This window comes from Carassius carassius, chromosome 39 (genome assembly GCF_963082965.1).
Source record: "Carassius carassius chromosome 39, fCarCar2.1, whole genome shotgun sequence".
Taxonomy (NCBI): domain Eukaryota; kingdom Metazoa; phylum Chordata; class Actinopteri; order Cypriniformes; family Cyprinidae; genus Carassius; species Carassius carassius.
The window spans coordinates 19,860,984-19,886,315 of record NC_081793.1 but is presented as its reverse complement, the minus strand read 5'-3'; the positions used below and the strand labels follow the sequence as shown (position 1 = coordinate 19,886,315).

The following is a 25,332-nucleotide window of genomic DNA, read 5'->3' as shown; positions in this document are numbered from 1 at the left end:
TCAGGGGTACCGCGGTGGAGTAACCCAGTACCTTTGTGATTCTTCATAGACATAAACAGAGAGAAGTAGCTCCGGCTACAATGTCCTTCCGCAACATGCAAGCAGTTCTGTTTATTAACCGCTAGAGCGTCAAAAGTTACCGACTGCAGCTTTAATGCAAGTAAAATAAAGGACAAATCTGGTTTAAAACTAATGATGGCATCTTTTTCACACAGTCAAAAATAACATAATATAAATTACAATGAGAACATTGATAATAATAAAGTGCAATATTTTAAATTATGCACCTTTACATGAAACAATAAAAAAAATATTAAGCAACAACTTAAATATTTTAATACATGAAAAATGCTACATTGGGACTTCCATGAACATTCTTTCATGATGATGCAAACAAATCATTGATTCTTGAAGTTCTGAATCATTGAAATATGAATTTCGAATCAATTAATTGAAACGCACTGAAAAGTGCAATACAACAGTGCCCTGTGAATTTTCTGTTTCAATAAAGGTATTAGACAAAAGGCTTTTGAAGGTTTATTTTCTTGCAAGAAAATGTCAACATTCATACAGCTAACAACACCCCAACTAAACATTTATACCTTCATCAAATCTGCATGCTTTGATCTCATCCAATCATAATACATATTCAAAATATATGTCCATGTAAGATGTCTAACTATGTCCTCCAGATGCATTTCTAAGAAGTAACTATTTACGTTACATAGTTACTTTTTAGGGAAAGTAACTATGGAAAGTATGTTACTTTTTACTACCATCTCAAAACAAACTGAGTGTGAAATTAATCTGTTAATTTTTTTTCTTTTTGTATCTTTGTCATTCTGTAAACAGTGTTTAAATGAACTCAAAATGAGTCACTTACTGGTCTGGGAGGAAGAGGCTCTGGTGGGTTCTTCACAGGGATGTGTTTACATGCTTCCCCATTGGCTTCTGGTCTGTAGTCTGAGGAGCATTTTGATTTTCACACAGAACAAAAGTGGCTGTTAATAAATAGATTAAAGAATTTTCAAAGTGCAGCAATAAAGCAGCACTGAAAAACTGTGCTTGCAAGCAACAATGACATATGATGGACATATTCAGTGGTTTCCCATCAGACATTCCTTTGGCTTCCTCTCCAAACGGTAACATCTGGGTTGCCGTAGGAATGCAAGGCGAATACCAAATTTGCACAGCAAGGGGTAAGAGTCACCAAAGAGTCAAGACACCATGAAGTGCTGCTTTTCACTGAAATTCAGTTTATCCACACCACTTACTCTGATCACTCTGGTGGTCTACTGTACATGAGCTCTTGAATTGCATGTTGTGTCACATAAGTGACACATCGCACTTCATTTTTATCATGTGCAATTTCATTTATCAGATGCAAATGACACAAGGGTTGGGGAAATGTTCACGTACAGACAGGAAATGATGAAATAATTGTGCATGCCATAAATAATAAAACAAAATTCTTTGTGCATGAACTTCAAAGGGTTGCTCTTTTGTATATTGAAATGGTGAAGCTTGTGAATTTGATCAAAGAATGCCACCACAGTTTAGTCTTGTATGTATCTTTTTGGCACAGATGACTGAGATGTGAATGTTAAGTCTGGTTTTATTGTTACTCTCATTCTTCAGCGAAATCTAAACAAAGCAGCTTGGCCTCAGATTGGGGTCTGGCAGAGAGAGCGAGAGGAGGACAGGAGTTACTGAGAAACAGACAGGAAATGGTGATCAGTGGGGGGAGGGGGGCTAAGCACTTCAGCCATAACCTAATCACTCCCCTAAACATGACACAGATTCACAGCAGCGCTGTCAAACAGCAAGATAAAAAACTGTGATATGTGACAGACACGTTTACAGGTCAGGGGCCATTTTCATCTTCACACCTGCAAAAGTTATTATATGTTTATTATGGTTAAGATTATAGACTCACCTCTGTCGGTTTTGTCTTGGTTTTGACATGTGACAGTGACCTTGTTCATGTAGATGTATTCTTCATCTCCTCCTGCTAAATAACCACAATAAAAGACTTAATTACAACTTTGAATCTTGTTCTTTTAAAAACTCACCAATAATGCCAAGATCATAGTTTTTAAATTACCAACCCGATCTCATGCGAAAGCATACACATTTTACAAAGTTATTTCATACAAACTTGTATGATGTGATTGGTAGAATTTTAATTAAAAAAAATTCTACCAAAGCATGAACTTGCACACCCAAAACGTCTGAACGAGTTTACCACCAATTTTCCCAAAAAGTACAAATATTTATGAATTGTTATGTTGTAATGAACTTACGAATAAATCTGAATAAATAAATTAATGAAAAAAGTTACTCTGCTCCACTCAAATAACCTTGCCTGGAACTTCTAGGACTTGTTTGACTCCCCTCCACCTCTGGACCCTTTCATCCCTCACTTATTTTACAGAACATGTAATAGATTTCTGTTATAGAGAAGAACAGTGAAAGTTTTGTGCTACACTTCTCTTGTCTAAGGGTCCAAAGGCATCTCCAGGGCCAGTGGGAGACATAGACATAGATAGGTCATATTTTTACATCATAATAAAAGTGCTGATTTAGTCCCAGCCTGTAGGAGATGGTTTTATAGCGCCTGCTTGGCAACAAATCACATTTTAGGGTGTTTTTTTGGATCTTCATAATAAATCAGATGAACTGAATTAAGCATAAGGCACAAGATGTTCCCATGGCAGATACATGGAACATGGCAGGCCACAGGTAACACAGCTTTGAGGCATTTTTGGAGAGGAAGTAAAACCCTGTGATGAAGCAAAAATATGTTTCGATGGTACAGTCAAAACAGAATGGGATTTGGAGGATGGAAATGAAAGCTATTTATAAGCTGCTACTAAAAGGAAGTAAGTGTCCCTAGAGGATAAAAACAGCTTTGGAAAATGATACAGTTTGGAGCCAAGGTAGGAAGTGCACAAGCCTGAGACTAGAACATGGAAAACCTAAAGCCATATGCTTGTGTGAAGAAAGAAACACATGCACGGACCAAAATTACGGGCTCCTTAATAAGACAGAACAGAGCAGATTCTCTAAACAACACAGAAGCTATAAATGTACACACAACTGTTGCTCCTTGTAAGGACCACTGTATATAAAACTGTACATTTGTTAGGTCTTTTGCTACTTTCTGTTTAAACCCGAGTGCTCCCACATGAGCAGCACACAGGAAGGTCTGTCATATAATTGTGCATTAACCATAGGGTCTTAAACCTTTTCAGAGGCAAACCTGATCAAAAGTTGTGGCAATCATTATGTACACTATTGTTTGAAAGTTTGGGGTTTGTAAGATTTTTAAAGAAATCAATACATTTATAGCAAGGATGCATTAAATTAACCATTAACAGTAAAACATTTATAATGTTACAAAAGATTTCCACTAAAATATTAAGCAGCACAACATTAATGGTAATAAGAAATTTCGTGAGCACCAAGTCAGTATATTAGAATGATTTCTGAAGGATCACTGGAGACTGGATTAATGGCTGCTGAACATTTCTGCTCAAATGAATGCAGCCTTGATGAGCATAAGTGTGCAAAAGGCTCAAGTGATGTGAATACGGACAGAGTATGTACAGCGAGTGTTCGTTCAGACCACGCCCCTTTTCTGACATGTTGCGACATGCCCTGGCTTGAAGAGAACGGCTGTCAGTTTAGTTTCAGTTTCAGTTGAGCTAATCTTCGCATTGTGTTCGTGTGCGTCAGTGACCACAAGTAAGTTGGAACTATATCATATAGATTATAGTTTATATTAGTAATTTATGTTAACGTTGATAGTCATTGACAGCCTTTATATCTGTTGTATGTGTGACTTATATGTTATTCCCATTGTGGTTACGTTTCGGGACATGTTTAGCACTGCTTGTTTAAGTGACTAGAGATAGTTATTCAGTTAACTAAATTGTGTTTATGGAAGTAATATTGATGTTTATTTCCTTTCATTTAGAACCACACCTACACTGTAAAACCATAAGAAATAGTGCCTGTGCATCGCATCTGTATTCCCAAAGTGTGCGTCTGTATTCCCAAAGTGTGCATCTGCATTCCAGAAGTGATATATCTGTATTCCAAAGTGATATATTAAAGCCTTCAACGTATATCTCTGCCTTCCGTGTCCTGACTAGACACCCCATATCGTTGACTAATTTTCATAACCAGAGCCCCACTACAATTTATGGTCCTTCGAGCCGGATAGTGTCAATGATATGGCAACCAGTAAAGAAGGAATCAGCCTCCCTGTTTCGCCAGTGCGCCCCAAACGCTCACTGCAACGCCCAAGATATCTGGATGATTTTTTAGTCGAATATTCAGATCACCATAGCTTAGCGCAGATGCACAGGCACGAAGAGGAGAGGGAGCTACGCAGTCCTGCTAGAAGCATATCCTCAATGTCACCAATGCATAATGCAAATGAAGCCATTGTTCATCAAGCCTTGGAGACAGCGCGGCAACAGAGTGAAACTGCTAAGAAACAAACAGAGCTTTTGGAGTTTTTCCTGCAGCATCATTCCCCTCGGACCTCAGCTCAGTCGTCAAGGAGGTCATCACGGCATCAGACCCCAGTACGCCAACTCTACCCAGACAGAGGAGGTGAACCACAGCCTTTGCCAACCCTTGTTCCTCACCAACACAGAACTGAGGATCACCCAAGTGTAGCTGCAGAACTAACCCATCAGCTAGAACAAATTACACTTCCTCCGTCTCTCAGCCGAGTCACTCAACCCCCTCAGCATACGCTCGTTCCACGCTATGGTGTTCAAGCTATCAAGCAGGATTCTGAACATGATCCACCAGCTCACCTTCAGCCCAGTTATCCCAGAGAGTCAACCCATGGTCTACAGCCATCAGTAGGCTTATTAAGAAATGCCAGATCATATAGCTAACTCTCGTCCTACCCTATATCGGGTAATTGTGAGCCCAGTGCAGCGGCACCCGGCAGCCAATACGAGAAAGGTAGGGAGCCTCAGTTGGAAAATCCACATCTGGTGCCACCTGAGCCTCATACATCACATCTCTCACATGTGACTCCTCCCAGATCGCTACATGGAAATCCAGCTTTCGATCAGATGATGCCTTTACCTGTGCACCAGTCAATACCTCAGCCTCCTTATGTACCCCAACCTTTCTACCAAGGGAATCCAGCCATGCTGGCCCATTATCCATCCACTGGATATCAGCATACACCCCCCAATATAGAAGGCCCAACATTTCCTGACTTTACCAAGGAGGACAGAGCTCAATATGTGGAGCTACGCCTTTCCCTTAGTACACTCCTCCATCCTTCTCAGTCCGAGCATTACAAGTATGCCATCTTGCTGAAGCATGTCAAGGTGCCACATGCACATCGCCTAGTGCTAGCTCATGCAGAGTCTAGTATGCCCTACTCTGAAGCTCTGAAAGCACTGGATGAACGCTATGGACGTCCATATCAGTTTGTGCTGAAGGAGATAGAGGACATGGAACGCCTACCCCCCATCCGAGATGATAGAGCTCTCGACGAGTTCTCCATCAGAGTGCAGTCGCTGGTAGGGATGCTGAAAGCTCTCCGAGGTGAAGGCCATGAGGAACTCCACTGCGGCTCCAATGTGAAGCGCCTTCTAAGCAGGCTCCCCAAGCACCAGCAAGAGAGATTTCGTCGTCAACAGTATAGGAAGGACCCGGATAAACTGAAGCTAACGCTCATTGAATTTTCAGAGTGGCTGAAGGCAGAAGTCAGATGCCTGGACATTGAGCCCTCACTTCAAGCTCACAGTGAGAAGGATAAGAGGGAATTTAAGCAGCAGAAGTCCAATGTTAAGATTACTACGGTTATGCATGGGATAGACAGTTCAAGTAACCATCCATCCGACACGCCCTCTCAAGCAGCTCATTTTATGCGAACCCAAGGGAAGGGTAAGATATCCTGCCCTTACTGTGAGGCAGAACACTACCTCAGCCAATGTGAGAGCTTCGCTAGACTTACCAAATCAGAGATGGTGGACTGGATTAAAGTCAAGAGGAGGTGCTGGAGATGTGGACGTTCTCACCTAGCTTCTGCTTGTGACCTCAAGAAGCCGTGTCGCCTTTGTAAGTCGAAACACCTCTCTGTCCTTCACGAGGTCAACCAGAGGAGCGGGAACGAGCCCACCATCACATCGACGGCAGAGACTCACTACCTGGATCAGCCAAATAGATATAGCCAGGTGCTGTTAAAGATTGTCAGAGTCAATTTGCAATACCAGGATAAAGTGCTTGACACGTATGCAGTGCTGGATGATGGCTCTGAGAGAACCATTCTGCTTTCGTCTGCAGCACGCCACCTAGGAGTACAGGGTCAAGTAGAAGACCTCACACTCCGTACTATCCGCCAAGACATCAAGATACTGTCAGGCTCACGTGTGTCCTTTACGATCACTCCAGCTTCCCAACCAACAAAAAGGTTCTCCATTCAAGGCGCATTCACAGGTGAACACCTAGGCCTCTCTCAGTACAGTTACCCGGTTACTCAGCTCCAGAGAAGATATCGCCATCTACGAGGTCTGGCAATCCCACCGATCGATGGTGTTCAGCCAACCCTCCTGATTGGATCGGATAATGCTGATCTGATCGTTCCGATTGAGCCAGTGCATCTTGGTCCCCCTGGTGGTCCTGCAGCAGTCAAGACTAAGCTCGGTTGGACACTTCAGGGTCCAGCAAAATACCTGCAGCAACAGCTTTCCCCCACACAGTGCTTGTTCACCACAGTTTCCTCCCCTTCTGCTGAGCTGTTCAGTCAAGTTGAACAGTTGTGGCAGTTAGATACACTACCTTTCAAAAGTGAGAGATTGGTGACCAGATCCAGACAGGACAAGTACTCAGTGGACCTATTAGAGGCCGAGACCATCCGTGTAGAAGTAAACGGAGTGCATCGGTACGCTACACCCCTTCTACGAGTCCCAAACATGCCCAAGCTGCAAGTTTCAAAGGAAGTCGTGATGAAGAACCTGCGAAACACAGAGAAGAGGTTAGTACAAGATCCACTGCGTGCATCTACCTACCAGGAGGAGATCAAGAAACTTGAGATTGCTGGGTACGCCACCAAGATTGACTCCTGTGAGGTGGACTCATCCAAGGAGTCGTGGTTTCTGCCCCATCACATGGTCAGACACAATGGCAAGGAGTGGATTGTTTTCAACTGCAGCTTCCAGCTTGGCAGACAAAGTTTGAATAACTACCTCCTTCCTGGTCCAGCCTTAGGACCCTCACTCCTTGGAGTCCTTCTGCGCTTCAGGGAGCATCGAGTCGCAGTAAGTGGAGACATTAAAGGGATGTTTCACCAGGTCCGCCTGCTGGACAGAGACAAGCCTTTGCTGAGGTTCCTTTGGAGGGATCTAAAAACGGACAAACAGCCATCAGTGTACCAGTGGGAGGTTCTGCCGTTCGGGACGACGTGCAGTCCCTGCTGCGCGATCTTTGCTCTTCAGAAACACATCAATGAGTCATGTCAACCAGGAGAAAATGTCCGCCACAGTGTGGAACAGTGTTTCTACGTCGACAATTGCCTGCAGAGTCTACCCACCGTAGTAGAAGCCAGGAACCTCGTGACGAAGCTTAGAACCATTCTAGCTGCAGGTGGCTTCGATATTCGTCAATGGGCCAGTAACCAGCCAGAGGTGATTCGCAACTTGCCTAAGGAAGCCAAGTCTGACAGCAGCGAGAGATGGGTTTCTCAGACGTATGGTGAAGCTCAAGAAATGACGCTAGGCCTCAGTTGGCACTTCATGGAGGATACACTCCATTACAGGCATCGCCCGGTTTTCCCAAGCCAGACGACCATGCGAAATATCTATAAGATATTAGCAAGCCAGTATGATCCCCTAGGTCATATCCTGCCTTTCACGACAAGGGCCAAAGTTTTGGTCCAGAGACTGTGGGCCAAAGACCGGGACTGGGACGACCCAAACTTACCGGTCGACCTCCTGCAAGCCTGGACTTCATGGGAAGAAGAGCTCCCTCAGCTCTCAACGGTTAGTCTCACCCGGAGTTACTTCCCACTGGACGTGGATGTAAGTGCCATCACCCTCGAGCTTCATGTATTCTGTGATGCATCAGAGTCCGCCTACGGGTCAGTTGCTTACCTACGTGGTGAGGATCCTCATGGCCAAGTCCATGTAGCCTTTGTGCTAGCACGTTCAAGAGTGGCACCGAAGAAACAACAGTCAATGCCACGCCTTGAGCTCTGTGCCGCCCTTACCGGAGCTCAGCTTGCCCAGATGATCCAGAGAGAGCTCACCCTTCAGTTGAGGGACACAGTGCTGTGGTCTGACTCCACCACAGTACTTGCCTGGATACAGTCAGAGTCCTGCAGATACAAGGTGTTTGTAGGGACTCGTGTATCTGAGATTCAAGAGCTGACGGATCACCGGTCATGGAGGTATGTCAAGCGCCCTCAGTGCAGATGACTACGCAGAAGCAGAACTCAGAATCCTTCAGAGAGCACAATATGATAGCTTTCCAGACGAAGTCAAGTGCCTACAAACAGGGAAAGCACTTCCATCCAGCAGTAGGCTCTTGTCACTTGCTCCAGAGTACGATGTCTCTAGGGGCCTTATCCGAGTAGGTGGTAGGCTGCGCCGTTCTACTAGTCTGGAAGATGATGTCGTACACCCAATTGTGCTGGAACCCAAGCACCATATTACCAAACTTATCATACGACAGTACGACAACAAGTTACACCATTCTGGATCGGAGAGGGTCTTCGCAGAGCTCAGGCGCAAGTTTTGGATCCTCCAAGGCCGAGAAGCTGTGCGTCGTCATCAGAGATCCTGCCCGGAGTGCCAGAAATGGAGAGCAAAGCCTACGATTCCTAAGATGGCAGATCTGCCCCCTTGTCGTCTCCGCCTCCTGAAGCCTCCATTTTATTCAACAGGAGTAGACTGCTTTGGCCCATTCCAGGTCAAGCGAGGTCGGAGTATGGAAAAGAGATGGGGAATTGTTTTTAAGTGTATGACCACCAGGTGCATTCACCTCGATGTGCTGCCCAACATGGATACCGACTCGTTCCTTATGTCACTCAGAAGGTTCGTGGCTAGACGGGGAACTCCCTTCGAGCTTCTCTCTGACTGTGGGACCAACTTCCGCGGAGGGGAGCACGAGCTCAAGGCAAGTTTTGAGGCCATGTGTGTGGAGCTGCAGACTAAGTTGGCTAAGCACCAGATCCGTTTCCAGTTCAACCCACCAAATGCACCTCACTTTGGTGGAGCCTGGGAGCGGGAAGTCAGATCCATTAAGGCTGCACTCTATGTTACTCTGGGAGCACAGACAGTGACCGAAGAAGTCTTGCAGACAGTCCTGATTGAGGTGGAGGGAATCCTCAACTCTAAGCCACTGGGCTATGTGTCGACAGATGTAGCCGATGTGGATCCCGTGACCCCCAATTACCTCCTCATGGGGCGGCCCGACTCTTCGCTTCCTCAGGTGGTGTACCCTGAGTCTGAGATTCTCAGTCGAAGAAGATGGCGGCACAGTCAGGTGTTAGCTGACCAGTTTTGGACGCATTTCATACGGACCTACTTGCCTTTCTTGCAATCAAGGCAGAAATGGGTAAAGGACACAGAGAACCTCACTGTGGGTACAGTGGTGATGGTAATTGACCAAAGGTTACCTCGTGCATTGTGGCCCGTGGGACGAGTCACAAAGACCATTAGGAGTGTCGATGGGAAAGTGAGGACTGCTGAGGTGCAGGTAGATGGGAGGACCTACACCAGACCAGTGGCCAAGCTCATTGAGCTGCCAGCCATACCGGATAATGCCTCCACAGCAGCTCCTGTGGGTAGTTGAGCCTCTCCAGGAGATAATTCACACCGTGAATTATGGGGCGGCTGTGCAAAAGGCTCAAGTGATGTGAATACGGACAGAGTATGTACAGCGAGTGTTCGTTCAGACCACGCCCCTTTTCTGACATGTTGCGACATGCCCTGGCTTGAAGAGAACGGCTGTCAGTTTAGTTTCAGTTTCAGTTGAGCTAATCTTCGCATTGTGTTCGTGTGCGTCAGTGACCACAAGTAAGTTGGAACTATATCATATAGATTATAGTTTATATTAGTAATTTATGTTAACGTTGATAGTCATTGACAGCCTTTATATCTGTTGTATGTGTGACTTATATGTTATTCCCATTGTGGTTACGTTTCGGGACATGTTTAGCACTGCTTGTTTAAGTGACTAGAGATAGTTATTCAGTTAACTAAATTGTGTTTATGGAAGTAATATTGATGTTTATTTCCTTTCATTTAGAACCACACCTACACTGTAAAACCATAAGAAATAGTGCCTGTGCATCGCATCTGTATTCCCAAAGTGTGCGTCTGTATTCCCAAAGTGTGCATCTGCATTCCAGAAGTGATATATCTGTATTCCAAAGTGATATATTAAAGCCTTCAACGTATATCTCTGCCTTCCGTGTCCTGACTAGACACCCCATATCGTTGACAAATTTTCATAACCAGAGCCCCACTACAATAAGACTTTTTTAAAAACATTAACTACTGAAATGTAGTATACTAAAAAATTAGACGCATTCATTGTTGGTCCTTTTTGACACAGTTGAAGAAGCACTGGTGTGGAGTCAGATGGTTAGTTTAGACATTATGATGCTATTTACATACCACTGGAAGACTTGTACGACTGAAGCAGCTCTGCCAGAAAGCCCTTCTGTACTGTGGCATTTAAACTCAGCTTCTCTCCATCCAGGATCTTCAGGAACCTCTGCAAATTCTCCAACAGCTGCTCCAGCACTGCACACACACACACACACACACACACACACACACACACACACACACCCATAACATACTGTAGTTAGCTAGAGTAATAAACAAGTTCTTATACAATTTTGATCTAGTTGAGGATTATCTGCATTTTGGCAACATAAGTGAAGCAGTTCACAAAGTTAACTTTACTAATGGTTAACAGCACAAAGGTGGACCTCTTGTGCCTGTATAAGCCTTGGGTTGTGCTTCTCTGATCTCAAGAGCAAGCTATATGAGCTATATATATAAGCTGGCGTGTAGTGGGCGTTCCGGCGCAATATGGGTTTGAGGAGATTACCCCCTTCCATGTAAAGCGTTTTGAGTGCCCAGAAAAGCGCTATTTAAATGTAAGGTATTATTATTATTATTATTATTATATGCACACAATAAACCAAGTAGGTTTCATAACAAAATGATCTATTCTCTAAAACTCTGTTGGCTAATTTGTGAATGTTAGGCTAATCGTTGACGACATCCATACTGTTTTGTCTTTTGTGTCTGTGTTAAGATAGTCAGTGGCAGGCTGAGGTCAAGGATACGTCATGGTTTGTGAAGAAAGCCAGAGTCGGGTGAATGGGGAGGCTTTGTCACTCTACCCACACACACTCCAGGGGTCAGCAGCAAACTGGGCATCCCAGACTTTACTATAAGAGCTTTACTTTCTTTATGAATAGCATTGACGTAATACATAACAGACCTTACTGGAAAAGAGCTCAAAAAAGGAAATTAAACCGAAAGTATAGATTATCATGTGTGGTTTACATCTCATCAAAACTCCACATAAGGTTATAAAGCACTGGTGCGTGCAAAATAAACGATCAAACTCCATTTAGCCACATTGCATTCCATTTAGTCATATAAAAACATGTTATTTGTCTTCATTTGGTGGTATAAATTACAAATGAGTGAGTGCTGGCTGTTGGTTAACTTACTAACAGTCACTCTCCTGTTCATACAAAAATATGGTCATCATACTTAAAATTTCAGAGGGATCAAACATGACATTTATGTGATGCAATGAGCTGAGGATGAGAGATGCAACTTGTAGTGTCCCAATTTTTGAGCAACCCCTTGGATTAAACAATGTTTTATGAATAGTATGCAGCATTTTATAAAAGGGAAAGTTCTGGTCCTGGATGCTAACTGGTCAACACAGCATTCTATGATGTGAAACATCCGTTCAATATATCACTGCACAGTACACATACATATACAAAGTGAATTATTGTATATTTGCATCGGGGACTATATCTTTTGATGATTCTATATATATATATATATATATATATATATATATATATATGTATAGACTTATCAAAAGATATAGACATGCTTTGCTGTACTGGGATTACAGTCAGAAATAAAGGGGCGTCAGGGACTTTGTTGCCAAAACCTAGTCTCAGCCTCAGACGTCTCGCCCACAGACCACTGACTGAACGTCTGATGGCACACTGGAGTTGTTTTGAAGTCTTCACCTGATTGGTTGAATTATACAGATTTCCGGGAGACTTGTGTGTGAAATGACGTTCTTTAGCGTTCCATCTGGAAACAAATATGCCGTGACGCCAAACCCCCTCATGTTATAAGAAAGCTGTCATGTTTACATTTTTTCAACTAAGCGCTGGATTTTCACAAGTATGTGAATTATGTAAAGTTCATGGCACAGTCTCTTTAAAATACAGCCAAGAGTTTTACACACCGGTCTGTTATTGTGGGATATTTCCACGCCCCTAAACATGATGCGGGACAAAATGAAACTCTTGGGCGGTCCTTGGCCATTCAAAGCGGCCAAGGTTCCCAGACATTCTGCCGTCAGTCTGAAGGTCTTGGCTATGCACTAGTACTCAAAACCCTTCATTCGTGACTATGTTTATGATGCAGCCTCTTGTACCTTAGTGGTTAAATATAAACTTCATTAGATCTAATCTACTGCAATGACCTATAAAACTACTCATAACATATTGATGTTTCATCTCGTAGCCTGTGTGGTGGGGATGTTTACGTTCCTCTTACTGTGGAAGCGTAGTGTTTTTGCCATGCCTCTTGGAAAAGGACAAACCCAATTCAGCACAGTGATGCAACACTAGGTAATGTCTGTCTTTCTAAAGAAGCAGTGTCCCGACTCAGATGATCTGCTATTCAGACCAAGGAAAGATAAGAATGAATGTCATCAAATAAATAAAGTAACTCTGGATTACTCATTGTCATGACTTAATGCAGACAATCACTTTTCTCTAGCAAGCACAATGAGCTGAATGACATTCATTTATGGATAGGTCACTTGACATTTTAAGCAGTGACATTATTTCATAACAGAGTGATGTGTTCTTATGAATTTAAACATCTAACAATTTTTTAATTGTTTTATAATTATTATGCACATTTGTATTACCTTAACTATATAGGAATAATAGGAGTATAACAGGAATATGTATACTTTGAAACATTTATTTTACTGCAAAACAACTACTGAATAAAAACGGCGAAACGTAGATTGAAAAAAAATATCAGAGAAAAAAAAGACGTAATTTGTCAACAACCATTTTTAATTTTTCTACTTTGCATTCATACCAACACCATAATAATTAATTATATTTTAATAACATGCTATTATTTCTAAGTCACTGGTAATAGAACATCTCTGCAATTGCTGTGAGAGCAAGACATGTTACAAGACATGCTATGCATTTCACACAATAGGAAGTCAATGCTTTGGAAGGCAGGATTTAATCAAACATTCCTGGCCGCCTCCTCAGAGACAGATAACATCTATCTATCTCTGTATGCATAAATAACTTCTGAGAAAAACTCCTTTCTTATAAAATAACTGACAAAGACATCAAACAAACAAACAAGTTCACTGGACATAACATATGTTCAGCGTTCAATATATTCATTATCAGCCGTTCTTTATAGTTAATCTTTATGATGATAATGACATCTCTAATTTGATCCAAAGTTGTAAAGTATAAACTACTTGACGGCATTATTATTTTTGGGAATAAAATGTGGTTTTTAACATGTATACATTGAACGTAAACAGCAAAAGTTTCCAAGACAGCTTGTGGCTTTATTTAGCCCCGAAATCATTGTTTACAAGAATTCACAAGTCTCTGTGGTTTCTCACCCACACAGAATATCCTAAAACATGTTTTTCATTTTCAAAATCCTGTTTTTCTATAAAGTAGATTTTTTCTTTACAGAAAAAAAAAAATTGGACGAAGTAACATTAAAAGTAAAGTTTTATTTCTGAATGACATTACAGTGAAAGACAGTGGGGTTTTGACATTCACATTTGACATTCACAGTATGGAAAATACAAAAATACTGAGACCTTTTTAAAAATATCTTCTTTTCTGCTCCACAGATGAAAGAATGTCATGATTCAGGTTTGGAGTTTGGCATGACATGAGGATGAGTAAATGACAGAATTGAAATATTCGTCTGAACTATCCCTTTAATAGTATCATGTATGCTCTTTCCCATGATGCTCAGCTGAGCTTTTGTCCAAACATTTTTCTCTGCCTTGTGTTTTCAGAGATCGACTTCGATGCCCTTCTCTGGAGGGACCATGGGAATGTGGAGTCAGCTGACTCTTAGTCCAACGAGGGCAGAGTTTCCATTGGTTACAGTTTGGCCCCTGAGCCCATTAAATATTGTAAACAGTGAGAATGACCGTGTTATACCCCTGTAACAATGGAACCACTCACACTTCCTCAGAGTAATGAAACCTGGGGATGACAGTGCTCACGACACAACACAAAAATAATCAACAATTTCACTTTGACTGAAGGAAGTATAAGGAAAAATGAAAGATCTCAGTGCTGATGGGACCTGTCTGGATTAACACTAAAGCAGAGAGGGGATTTCTTTTGATGCAAGACAAAACCACTTCCTTGTTCCAGGACAAACAATGATTGCAATGGTGTTTAATGGTGTTTTGTAAACCCTACACTGTTCAGATTGCAGCTAGACAAATAAATTCTTTTTGCATCTGATCCGGAGATCAAGTGTTTTGTGGAACGAGGAAGACTTCAATAAAACCATCTGATATTGTGCACCTTGTCACTGTGCTTGTTTGTCTTCCTCTTTCTGAATGTCTTTTCAACTGATTTTAGACACGTGCTCATGGTAAATTGTAAGGTTAAGCACTGCTTTTCCCGGAATTGAGCCACAGAGCGTTTGCTCTATCAGAGCTGGGATAATAAACACAAGTTTAAATCGAGTGGACGAGGAGCATTTTGAGTTTGTGTTACTGTCCAAAGTGGTTTGGTTTTTAAAGACAATTCCTGCTTGACACAGCTGTGGCTCATATACTTAGCTCAGCTCAAAGCGACGTGTCGTAGCACATCATTTATTTGATTCCAGACTCAAACCCTCAATCTCTAAAATGACGGGCTGTCCGCCATGTGGGAGGGCGATCACCACAGTGGTGGCATGTTTTTTGGTGTTTGCTGTTGCATAGCATTCTCTATTCTTGTTTAAAGGGAACATATGACATTACCATTCCTGACACCACAGAAAAGCAGTACAGAACCGCCAATATGTTGTATACATCTTGAAAGAACACACTAAATGTCACATTGGTCAATATGCATGCTGCATACACAATGCAAAAGTCAAAGATCGATCAGTACTATACAATGGCCTAAGATTTTAAGTAAATGCATTATATAATAAATGCTGCTACAGCTCTTACTAAGGAAATACTAACTATAAAATTATAAATAATAAAAAATATTATTTATTATTTATTAATAATTTAATTATTTTTTACAGATTAAATATTTTTGAAGGTAGTCTATATGTTCAACGATGACAAAGTTGGCTATTATAAAAGGATCACATAATTATTTTTTATCCTTTTTTTAGGTCTATTTATAAATGACAAAAACATAATAAATTTTTTCATGACCATTTTTCATCATCTCTCACCCGTAGCCATAACAATCTGTAAATCGTCCTTTTTGCATGTGAAATGAGAAACTACACTGCCCTGTGCTCACGAAACTCATTGTAATGAGGTTTTGCTGTGAGGACTGAACCTGCGTTATCTTTAAAAAATAGCCTTTTTTGCAAAGTCTGAATCACATTGCGACAGTTTAACAAGACAATCCACACTAAAATGCACCGCTAAAATCAAGAAGATCAGACATCACTCACCAATTATCTAATGTTCCTAATTTTCCTAATTGGGCCTACCAAGTTTCTGATCAACCAAATGTCATTTACTCCATCCCAGCCTACAGTTATAACCAAAATATTAAATCTATTACATCTGTTTCCTATATAAAACTTACATTTTACAGACTCAGCATTAACAGCACAGACAAAAACATGAACTTGTTCATTACTGATTTTTACCATTAAACATAAAATCTAGAATACGGATCTAAAATCAGTACTTAATCAGAACTGCCTCCACTCAAAAACCTACATTCATTTAAATTGCACAAGATATAAACAGGTAATTATTCACTGGTTTAATTCACAGGTTTAATGAGACAGCGGATGAGAACAAAGAATCTTTGTCATTCACCCAAATCACATTACTCAGTAAAACTGCATCAATTACATGTAATTCTTTATCACATAAACAAACTGTGTCGTGTTTTTAGCATAATGCTGATTATGTCCATGCACTTAAAGATTCATCTATTAGCCAACAACAAGTTAAAATGTTACTACATACAGCCTAATACTGTATATGTCTCAACCCAGGATTGTTGCATTATGGTCTGGCCCGCTGGCTCCACTTTATACTTGTCAGTTTATTTGGATTGAGCAATCAGCAGCACTGGCAACAGAAAATCAGATTGCTCAGAAAAACTGGAATACAAATTCCATTTCCAACAATTACTCCTTATCAAACGAGCCAAAAATTTTTCTTTTGTCTAGACGATTTATAATCACAAATTCGGAGAAAGAATGAGTTATGGAAGAGATCCACAGGGACCCATGGCCAAATACATCGCTATTGTATTATAATCCACAGAGAAGAGCAGTGTCTTTATATCATTCACCAAAATACATGAAAGAACAACACAACCTCTTTAACTTCTGGGTGGACAAACTGCAAACATGGTTAATCATGTTTCTGAGAGTGTATTAAATCTACTAAAGTATAATTTAGCCACACTAAACTGACTCAGGCTACTAGTACTGAAATGGAGTCAGGTTGCTGTAGGAGAGGGACTGAAAAGTATGAAGGTAAAGGTAGTGCAAAGTGAAGGAATTGTTACATCAACCCGAAACGGGAAGTTGTACATTCTAATAAAAGATGTCAAAGATCTTGAGATAAAAATGCGCATGGATGAATCATGCACAATAGGAGCAGAAATGCACATTAAGCAAGCAAAAAAAATTGGATTTCATGTTGACTTTGACTAGGATTTCTCTTTTCTAACTGTCTATAGACACAAAAGAGAGTGATTTAAACTCACGAACCCTCTCCTAGTCTACAGCTTTCTCACACATATTTCTGCTGTGCTGCACATGAGTTTTGTAGTTGTTCCTCTTCAACACATGCATGCATTAGTTAGCGGTGTCCCCTTCAGACTTAAAGAGATAGAATATTTTCTCTTTGACTGACATTTGCTGCACAGATGATAATAATGAATAACTGTTTTGGAGGGCCAGTGATGGTTTCTCATGCATAATTATTTCATTTATTTTAATTTTACATGGGAATTCGTGTGAAAAAGTCCCTCTCCACAGTGGGCCACAGGAGCTTACTCACACCCCCCTTACAAAAATAAGTAAAATATAAATACATAAACTGAGAATTTGTTGTGCTATAGAGTATTTCTTACGCAGCTTCTTCTATAAGTTTGAATGCTTACGTTTCTTTAATATTTACACAGGAAAACTGATATTATGAAGAAAAAAAAAGCCTGTAGGGCAAATGTTTTGTAAAATGTCAAAGATTAACTTCTTTTACATGCATGAAGTTTTAAAGGTAACAAATCCAGTGATAACCTATCGCTTTAGGTGCAATTTCATCTGGAATAAGCCACTTTAAAAATCCCCTGAAATGATTTTACAAACACAGTTTTCCTTCCAGAGTTGAAATGTTTCCAATTTAAACAAGACATTATGGTGGGACGGACTGAGACAGGGCGTGAGTTTTATTTATTTTTTTATTAGCCAAATGTATCATGGTTTCTACAAAAATATAAGCAGCACAACTGTTTTCAACATTGATAATAATAAGAAACTGATCACCAAATAAGCATATCAGAATAATTTCTGAAGGATCATGTGACACTAATTGCTGCTAAAATTCAGCTTTGTCATCACATTAATAAATTATATTCAAAAACACTCAATTTCACAATATTACTGTTTTTATTGTATTCTTGATTAAATAGAGGCAGTTTTAGTGCGCATAAGAGACTTCTTTGCTTTTGAATGTTGGTGAATATGACCTCAGAGACATTGACTAAAAGCTACAAAACTCATTTTTAATGGACATGTTCCCAAACTCAGTTTGTTTATCATCCTGTCAAGCACTTAAGAACAATGCTGGCAACAATGCAAACGGAAGCCCGGACAAAAAATTTAAACATTAACCTCAATCACGCATAGGTTACATAAACATTGCAGTAATGTTTATTTCACTTTAATAAGCAGTGATTATTTGTAGCAGGTATGCATGTCCTCTCGATGGCCTTAAATGTATTGCAAAACAGGTGACGTGTTTTTCCACTGGCTGCACATGTTAGCGTAACTCTCCCAGCCCAGCTGCTGATTGGCTCACCTCTGTTTCACTCTGCAAACGCTGCCTCTGAACTTATCATTTCAATAAAAGATAAATGAGTGATGACAAGCCTGATTGAAGGGGCTCAGTCCACACTGTTTAATTTCTATTTTCTCCTGGTCACTGAAAGGACATTAACATGGGTCATGAGAGGGGAATATTTGAATGACGATACAGAAACAAAGTGACATTAACTTGTAAAATGGACATACAGTTGAAATTATACACAGATAAGACTCCAAACACACAGCTCAGCCCGCAGCAGTAGTCTCGATATGATTGACTTCTCAAGAATACTGATGCAAGTTATTCTGTTATATATTGAGCTGGCTGAACGTACATTCGCTCAATTTCAAGATGTTGTACTGCAATAGTCATAACAGGATGTCAGGGGCTAAACAAAGTAATAAAACCAAATGTGTCTTAGTTTTGACTTCATCAGATGTCTCAAAAGCAAAGCTTTGAGCAACAGAGGAACTGAAACAGCACTGACTCACAATGCCAACCAGCTCAACTGCATTATTTAGCCGGCTCAGACTTGACGACAGCACGCCAGACTGCAATCTTAACTGTGAACCAATCGCAACTGACAATCCTGCTAAGAGATAAGCATGGCATTATAAAGCCAATTTGAAATCACAAACTCCACGTCTGAATTAACCACCCTTAAACAGATATTGTGATAGCATTGTTGTGCAAGTCACACTTTGAACACGGCCAACTTGTGCGTCAGAGCAGTTCCATTCAGGGGAAACTTGCAGTGTTCATTTAATCTGTTCTCTGCGAGTCTGTTTTAAAAAGTGCAACAGTGACTGCCCACTTTTTCAGCAGTCTTTGTTCCGGAAGTATTTTTTCCCATTCATTACTCCACAGGGATTTACAATAATTCCTCAATAAAGACTTCTAAACTTTGAACCAAACCAACCAACTCCAAAACAAATCGCAACATAGATTCAATGCAAATAATAAATAAATAAATAAATATATACAATATATATTTTTTATTTATATATATATATATATATATAATTTTTTTTAAATGTTTTTGAAAGAAGTCTCCTTTGCTTCACCAAGACTGCATTTATTTGAAAAACAGCAAAAACAGTGGCATGCTCACAATTGTTTTTACAATTTCAAAATATTCCTGTCTTGGCAAAGATTAATTTTCAGAAGCCATTACTCTAGTCTCATGGTCCTTCAGAAATCATATCACTATGCTGATTTGGTGCTCAAACTACATTTAGTAATATTATCAATGTTAAAAGTAGTTGTTTTCAAGATTCTTTGATGAATAGAAAGTTTAAAAAAACAGCATTTTTTGCTGGTAGGTTTTGTAACATTTCACACTACCGTAAAAAAAAACAAAAAAAAACAATACCATTCAAAAGTTACTTTTATTCAGCAAGGATGTATGAAATTCATCAAAAGTGACAGTAAAGACATTTATAAGTTACAAAAGCTTTCTATGTACTGTATATATGTATCTATGTATCTATCTATCTATCTATATGAATGACTGGCTGCCTGAATTTGGAGACTGACTCAATTACATCATTTTCACAGCTTCATGGGAGCAAACAGTCTTTTGTCAAGTTGCCTGTTCATTTCCCTGGTAACAGCAACAACTCTAAAGAGAAGGATCCGAAGAACTGTGCTGTACAGAAGCACATATCATAGCTTAAAAACATCAGAACTCACTGTAGGTCTGTCCTGACAGCTTTACTTTTATTAAAATAAATTTCTTTATGGAGAAAATAAATGAGATTTATCCTTCTGGAATGCAACTCTATTCCAGACTGATCCCGGGAAGTCCTGGAACTTTTTCCTCTGTATTTCAGCTCCACTGTGCTCCATCCATTTACTTATAAGTGTGCTGCTTCCCTGTTGACTCTCTTCAGAAGTGAGCGTAATGAAGGCATGAACTCAAGGACCCATTTTGAAAAAGTGCTGATCTCTCATTCTGGGACGCCTTTGGAGCTGGTTCCAGTACGCAGGCTGTCTTTATTAAGATGCACAAGACGTCTCTGTGTCTCCAGCAACATTCTGGAACGCTGACACGTTCAGAGCGCTTGCCCAGGCAGCGGAGCCCGTGGGTGGGTCCGGAAACATGCTGGTATCATGCCGGATCTCAAGAGTGAGATCTGGTTCCACATGCTCCCTTTGAAGAGAGAAATCAAGGCGGGAAAGGAGGAAACCGAAGGGGGAAAAAAAATGGCTGGGGTTTAAAAAAATCTATTCAGGTATATTTGGGTACCTATCAGATTTAGATTACTTTTTCATCTCATTACTGAAATTCTAGACGCTCTCATCTTTTATCTTTAACACGCCCTGCTATTGCATCACATCAATACACAGGGAACAAGAGTTTGAACTAAGCCTCTTAGTTCAGGTACACAGGCTCAAATGTCCACACATAAGCATTTTAATGTAAAAGGGACACCAAATATGCCAGAATCAACAGTTTTACTATACTAATGGTGAATACTGAGGTTCAAAGCACTGTATTATCCAAAACCACAACCCAAAGCTATATCCTGAACTCAAAACATGCACGTTCATGTCATCTGTGAGGCATTCTCATCATGTACATTTAATTGCATTACAGAACTTGTTTCTACTATGTTATGCTACACACAAGCAAAGCATCAGATGACATTGGAGAATATGTCAGTGTTTTATCATTGGAGAATTATGCAGTACTCCTCAGAATTCCATTTCCCTCCTCCCACAATCCATTTTCCTCCCTCTATCGTCCTTCCCTCCCTATATGTCTTATCTCACAAAAACAAAATTCACATAGATGGTTAACCACAACAAGCCTCACGTGCCTGCTAATTAAACAAATAGTTCATCCTGTGATTTACTCATGTTTACCAGAATGTTGATGCAGTTTTTCCCAAACAATACAAATGAATCCGGGGCTGTCAAGAATTGCCAAACCTAAATATGCTCGTACTTATATTGCAATATTGATATTTGAAAGGCACAGCAGAAGGGGACATTTTCAGTAAATAATAATAATAATTTCGGTTCTGTTCCTTGACCAAAACCATCACTTAGTTTGCGAAAAATTAGAATATAGTGTTAGGCCCATTCACACCAAAAACAAAACCCATAATTTAAGCATAATAACCCTTCATATATAAACAATTATTATGCTTTAATTATGTTTTATTTTCCCCTATAGGAAGTCCACAACACAACTACAGTATAACAATAACAAAACAGAGGAACAATATTGTAGGAATTACTCTCCAGCTGATTTCCCGCTAATGAACTATAAAAATATCCAATCAGAGTCCTCGTGACATTAAAGCGCATGAGGATTTAAAGCAGCAGGTAACAAATAATGAACAGAAAATTATAGTCTGTTGGTGTGGATGTTAGTATGGTTATCAATAGATTTCTCTAAAATTATTGTTGTTGGTGTTAATGGGCTTTAATTCTACAAGAATGTGGAAGTTCACTCTGCAGTTACTGTATAAAGACAATGACAGAAAGGAACAATATCATTGGAATCACTTTCAGAAAATATTTTTTTCCTCCAGCTGATGAACAATATAAGCCAATCACAGACAGCCAATCACATAACTTCATGGAGCTTGAGTGTTTAAAGCAGCAGATGACTTAAGTGAATACATAGATATAACTTTCATTTTATAAAGAAAAATAAAACTGTAAAATAAGCATTCCAGCACACTTATGATGTAACTTCAGATAGACATAGAAGAATTTATAATTATGCTGAATACTGAAGTATCAAAGAGTGAGACTGAACCAATTTAAACTGATGTTAGGGTTAGGGTTAAGTTTAAGTGATATATATTCAGTCAAAAAAAAGTATAGAAGCTGCTATGCAATACCAAGAACATGGTGATATAATAGAGCTTTGAGTTAAACCAAAACCTGACCAAATAGTCTAGTTCACTAATAGAAGTCTTCACAGCACAGGAAGTAGAATTATAATGTGGAAACCTCTGTCTGTTGTGGTACTGAGGTTTTATTGTTCAAACACTTCTTTATCTCCAGTGACAGAACTGTGGTCTATTAATAAATTTGACATGTCAATTTAATAGCTACTATGTTATAAATGATCAGTAGTGCCAGATTATTGCTATTGTCATTATTATTGTTGTTGTTTCTGTTGTTAACATAGACATGCTCAAGCTACGATTGCTGAACTGATATTCTTTCAGAAACTTTTCCAGAAAGAAACATCAGTTTGCACAAAAGCTGCTGTTCCTCCCGACTCTTATCTCAAGTTTAGTCATAAAATATTAGGGCTCTAACATTCCTATGCGTAAAAAAAACGCTTAAACCAAAGGAATCCAAAGAATTCTGGAAGAACAATTGTTGCTATACTGGACGGAATCTCTTGAGCGTCTTTAATAAATGCTTGTTTATTTATTCATTCTGAAATAGTATTCTAATACTGAGGAGGAATGCGAAACGCACAGAGATGAAGAAATCAGTGAACGCGCGCACTAAAAAGTTAACTGTCCCTGGAAACTGAACTTCCTCCTGTTGCATCCCTCTGGAGAGAGATCCCGCAGTTTCCCACGATCCGTTCCCCCAAATATTGAGGAGTGGAAAACAGCGCAAAGGTTTACGGTTGTTTATACCAGACTTTGTGTGTATACGAACATCTCCTCTGACAACTTAACATAGCTAATCATTCCACTTACCGTTGTGCTTATCCATTTTTCACACGCGAAGAAGACTTTCCCAACTGTCTGCTGTCTTTATATGAAGCAGATGGGTCAAGACTGGTCTGTCAAGATTACTTGGACAGTCCTGATTCCTCAAGCTGTTTCTGATGTGATGAGATGCGATGTTATCCTCTCCTCTTCTACAGCTCTCGCTCTGTTGCGCTACTGCCACGCCTCCTCTGCGCACGTCATCGCTCAGCTCAACTTCACTGTAGGCTAGTTATTCTGCTTTGAAAGAGTTGAAGCTACATTCTAACTTAAGCACTGTAATAAAACATTTGAATACTAAGTATATTTGACTAAATTTCAGTGAGAATACAGTACTTACAAATCATATGCAGGATGATGATAGTTTTAAGTACTTTTAAGTAGCATAATAAGCAAGTGTTAATCGCCATGAGTCTGTTTCAAAACCTAGTGAGCTGTCATGCTACACCCTACATCGGCAGTCACCTTAGGCAAAAAAGGCGTTCAATCCCACATCGAAACGCGATTGCGCTCATTTTGAGTATCAATTGGGCTGGTTTTGTTGAAAAAATCTGGCAACCTGCTCCATCGTGTTGCAAGCGAAAAGCGTCGTTCAGGAGACGCTGCTCACAACCGATTTGGCGTTTAGCTAACTATAAGCATTTCAACCATCGACGCGATGATGGGTGCCCTAATAAACATAAAATAAATTCCACACGCAAATATCAGTTTTTTAAATAATTCTCAATTGGTTTTGGTAATAGCTATGCCATAGAACCCCAAATACAATCATCAATTTTGGGGGACCCGTAGAACCTGTTTTTACCAAGTACTAAGACATGTTCCTGGATCATCATCTTTGTTGACCCTGAAACAACATTGTGGTTAACCTATCAGACTTGAATAACCCGTTTATAGTTTTTATGAAGTTTAGGCTTACAATCAGTGTTTGGTGCTTGTACATCAGTTTCATTCATCTATCGTTCCGTCTGATTTTAGGGAATACTGGTTAAGGTTAGGTTTAGATGTTGGAATATGGTCAAGACGGACCCCCATCCAAAAATTTTAAATGCTGTTATATATTTTTATGTATAAAGACTCATGTAGAAAGTACATGAAAATACATTGATTGATTGATTGATGTTTATTTATTCATTTTGCAATTTTCCAGTGCCAACTGAGTGTTCCCAGGCCCCATTTTGAAAACCCTTGCATTAGGGCACAGTAGATAGGCCTGTCTGTGATTTAAACTTGAAGCCTAAGCATTTGTAATTATAGATACCAAAGATTAGATCACGTATCACTTACTGAATTAAATATTAAACTATATACATTGGACAATTAAGATAAAGCAACCAAATTGTTTAGGGCATGCAACAAAGAACATAACATAATCTGGATTACTACAAAATAGTGCGAAATAACTGGAAAAGTAAAAACAACTGATTATAATAATTATTTTTTCCGTGTATGTTTTATTCCTCTCTCCCTATAGTATGGGGACCAACAACTATTTGGTTACTGACATAAAAATACCTTCCTTTATGTTCAACAGAAAAAAAGAAAAAGAATGTTTATTACAACTTGGGGGGTGAGTAAATGATGACATCATTTTCATTTTTGGGTGAACTATCTCTTAAACTCTCTTTAGTCTTTGAGGGGTGAAATGGTTTAATTAGGGGAGAGTGGGGGCGGTTGCAACACTTTTTACATTTCCTTCAGTTTCTCAGCGACTGTTTGTATCAGAAAGACAAATATATATATATATATATTAAACCCATATATTTCACCTACCTGCCCATACTGTTGCAACATGTGTACATGTGATAATATGAAAGTAATTTGTACTTAAATGGACCCTGAAAAATGTTGCAACTGTCCCCATACATGGGGACAGTTGCAACAGTACCGAGGGGCAGTTGCAACAGTCATTTAGATGTAATAAAACTCATACTTCGGCATCATTTTTCAAATCTTTTTTCAGTTTATTTGAGACCAGAGTTCACTGAGTTAACTTATTAAAGTAAAAAACCAGTACACAACCATGTAACACCTTTGTAAATCCCACAAACTGATTAATGTAGGCCCTAACAAT

The 25,332-nt window shown here is 39.8% G+C and overlaps 1 protein-coding gene across 2 annotated transcripts in view; it reads right to left on the bottom strand.

Annotated features, from left to right (window-relative positions):
* The window catches only part of LOC132121576 (actin filament-associated protein 1-like 2), a 37,693-nt gene extending 14,260 nt beyond the window's left edge, over positions 1 to 23,433 (bottom strand). The window contains exons 1-4 of one of the 2 annotated variants that reach the window (XM_059531101.1): positions 23,247 to 23,433; positions 10,659 to 10,787; positions 1,937 to 2,011; positions 884 to 963 (exon numbers count right to left, since the gene is read on the bottom strand). In XM_059531101.1, coding sequence (XP_059387084.1) covers positions 884 to 963; positions 1,937 to 2,011; positions 10,659 to 10,787; positions 23,247 to 23,262 — 300 coding nt within the window. In that variant the 5' untranslated portion in view covers positions 23,263 to 23,433. The remainder of the gene's footprint in view (positions 1 to 883; positions 964 to 1,936; positions 2,012 to 10,658; positions 10,788 to 23,246) is intronic. The other variant, XM_059531100.1, reaches the window with a different exon arrangement.
* Positions 23,434 to 25,332: the final 1,899 nt, after the last annotated feature.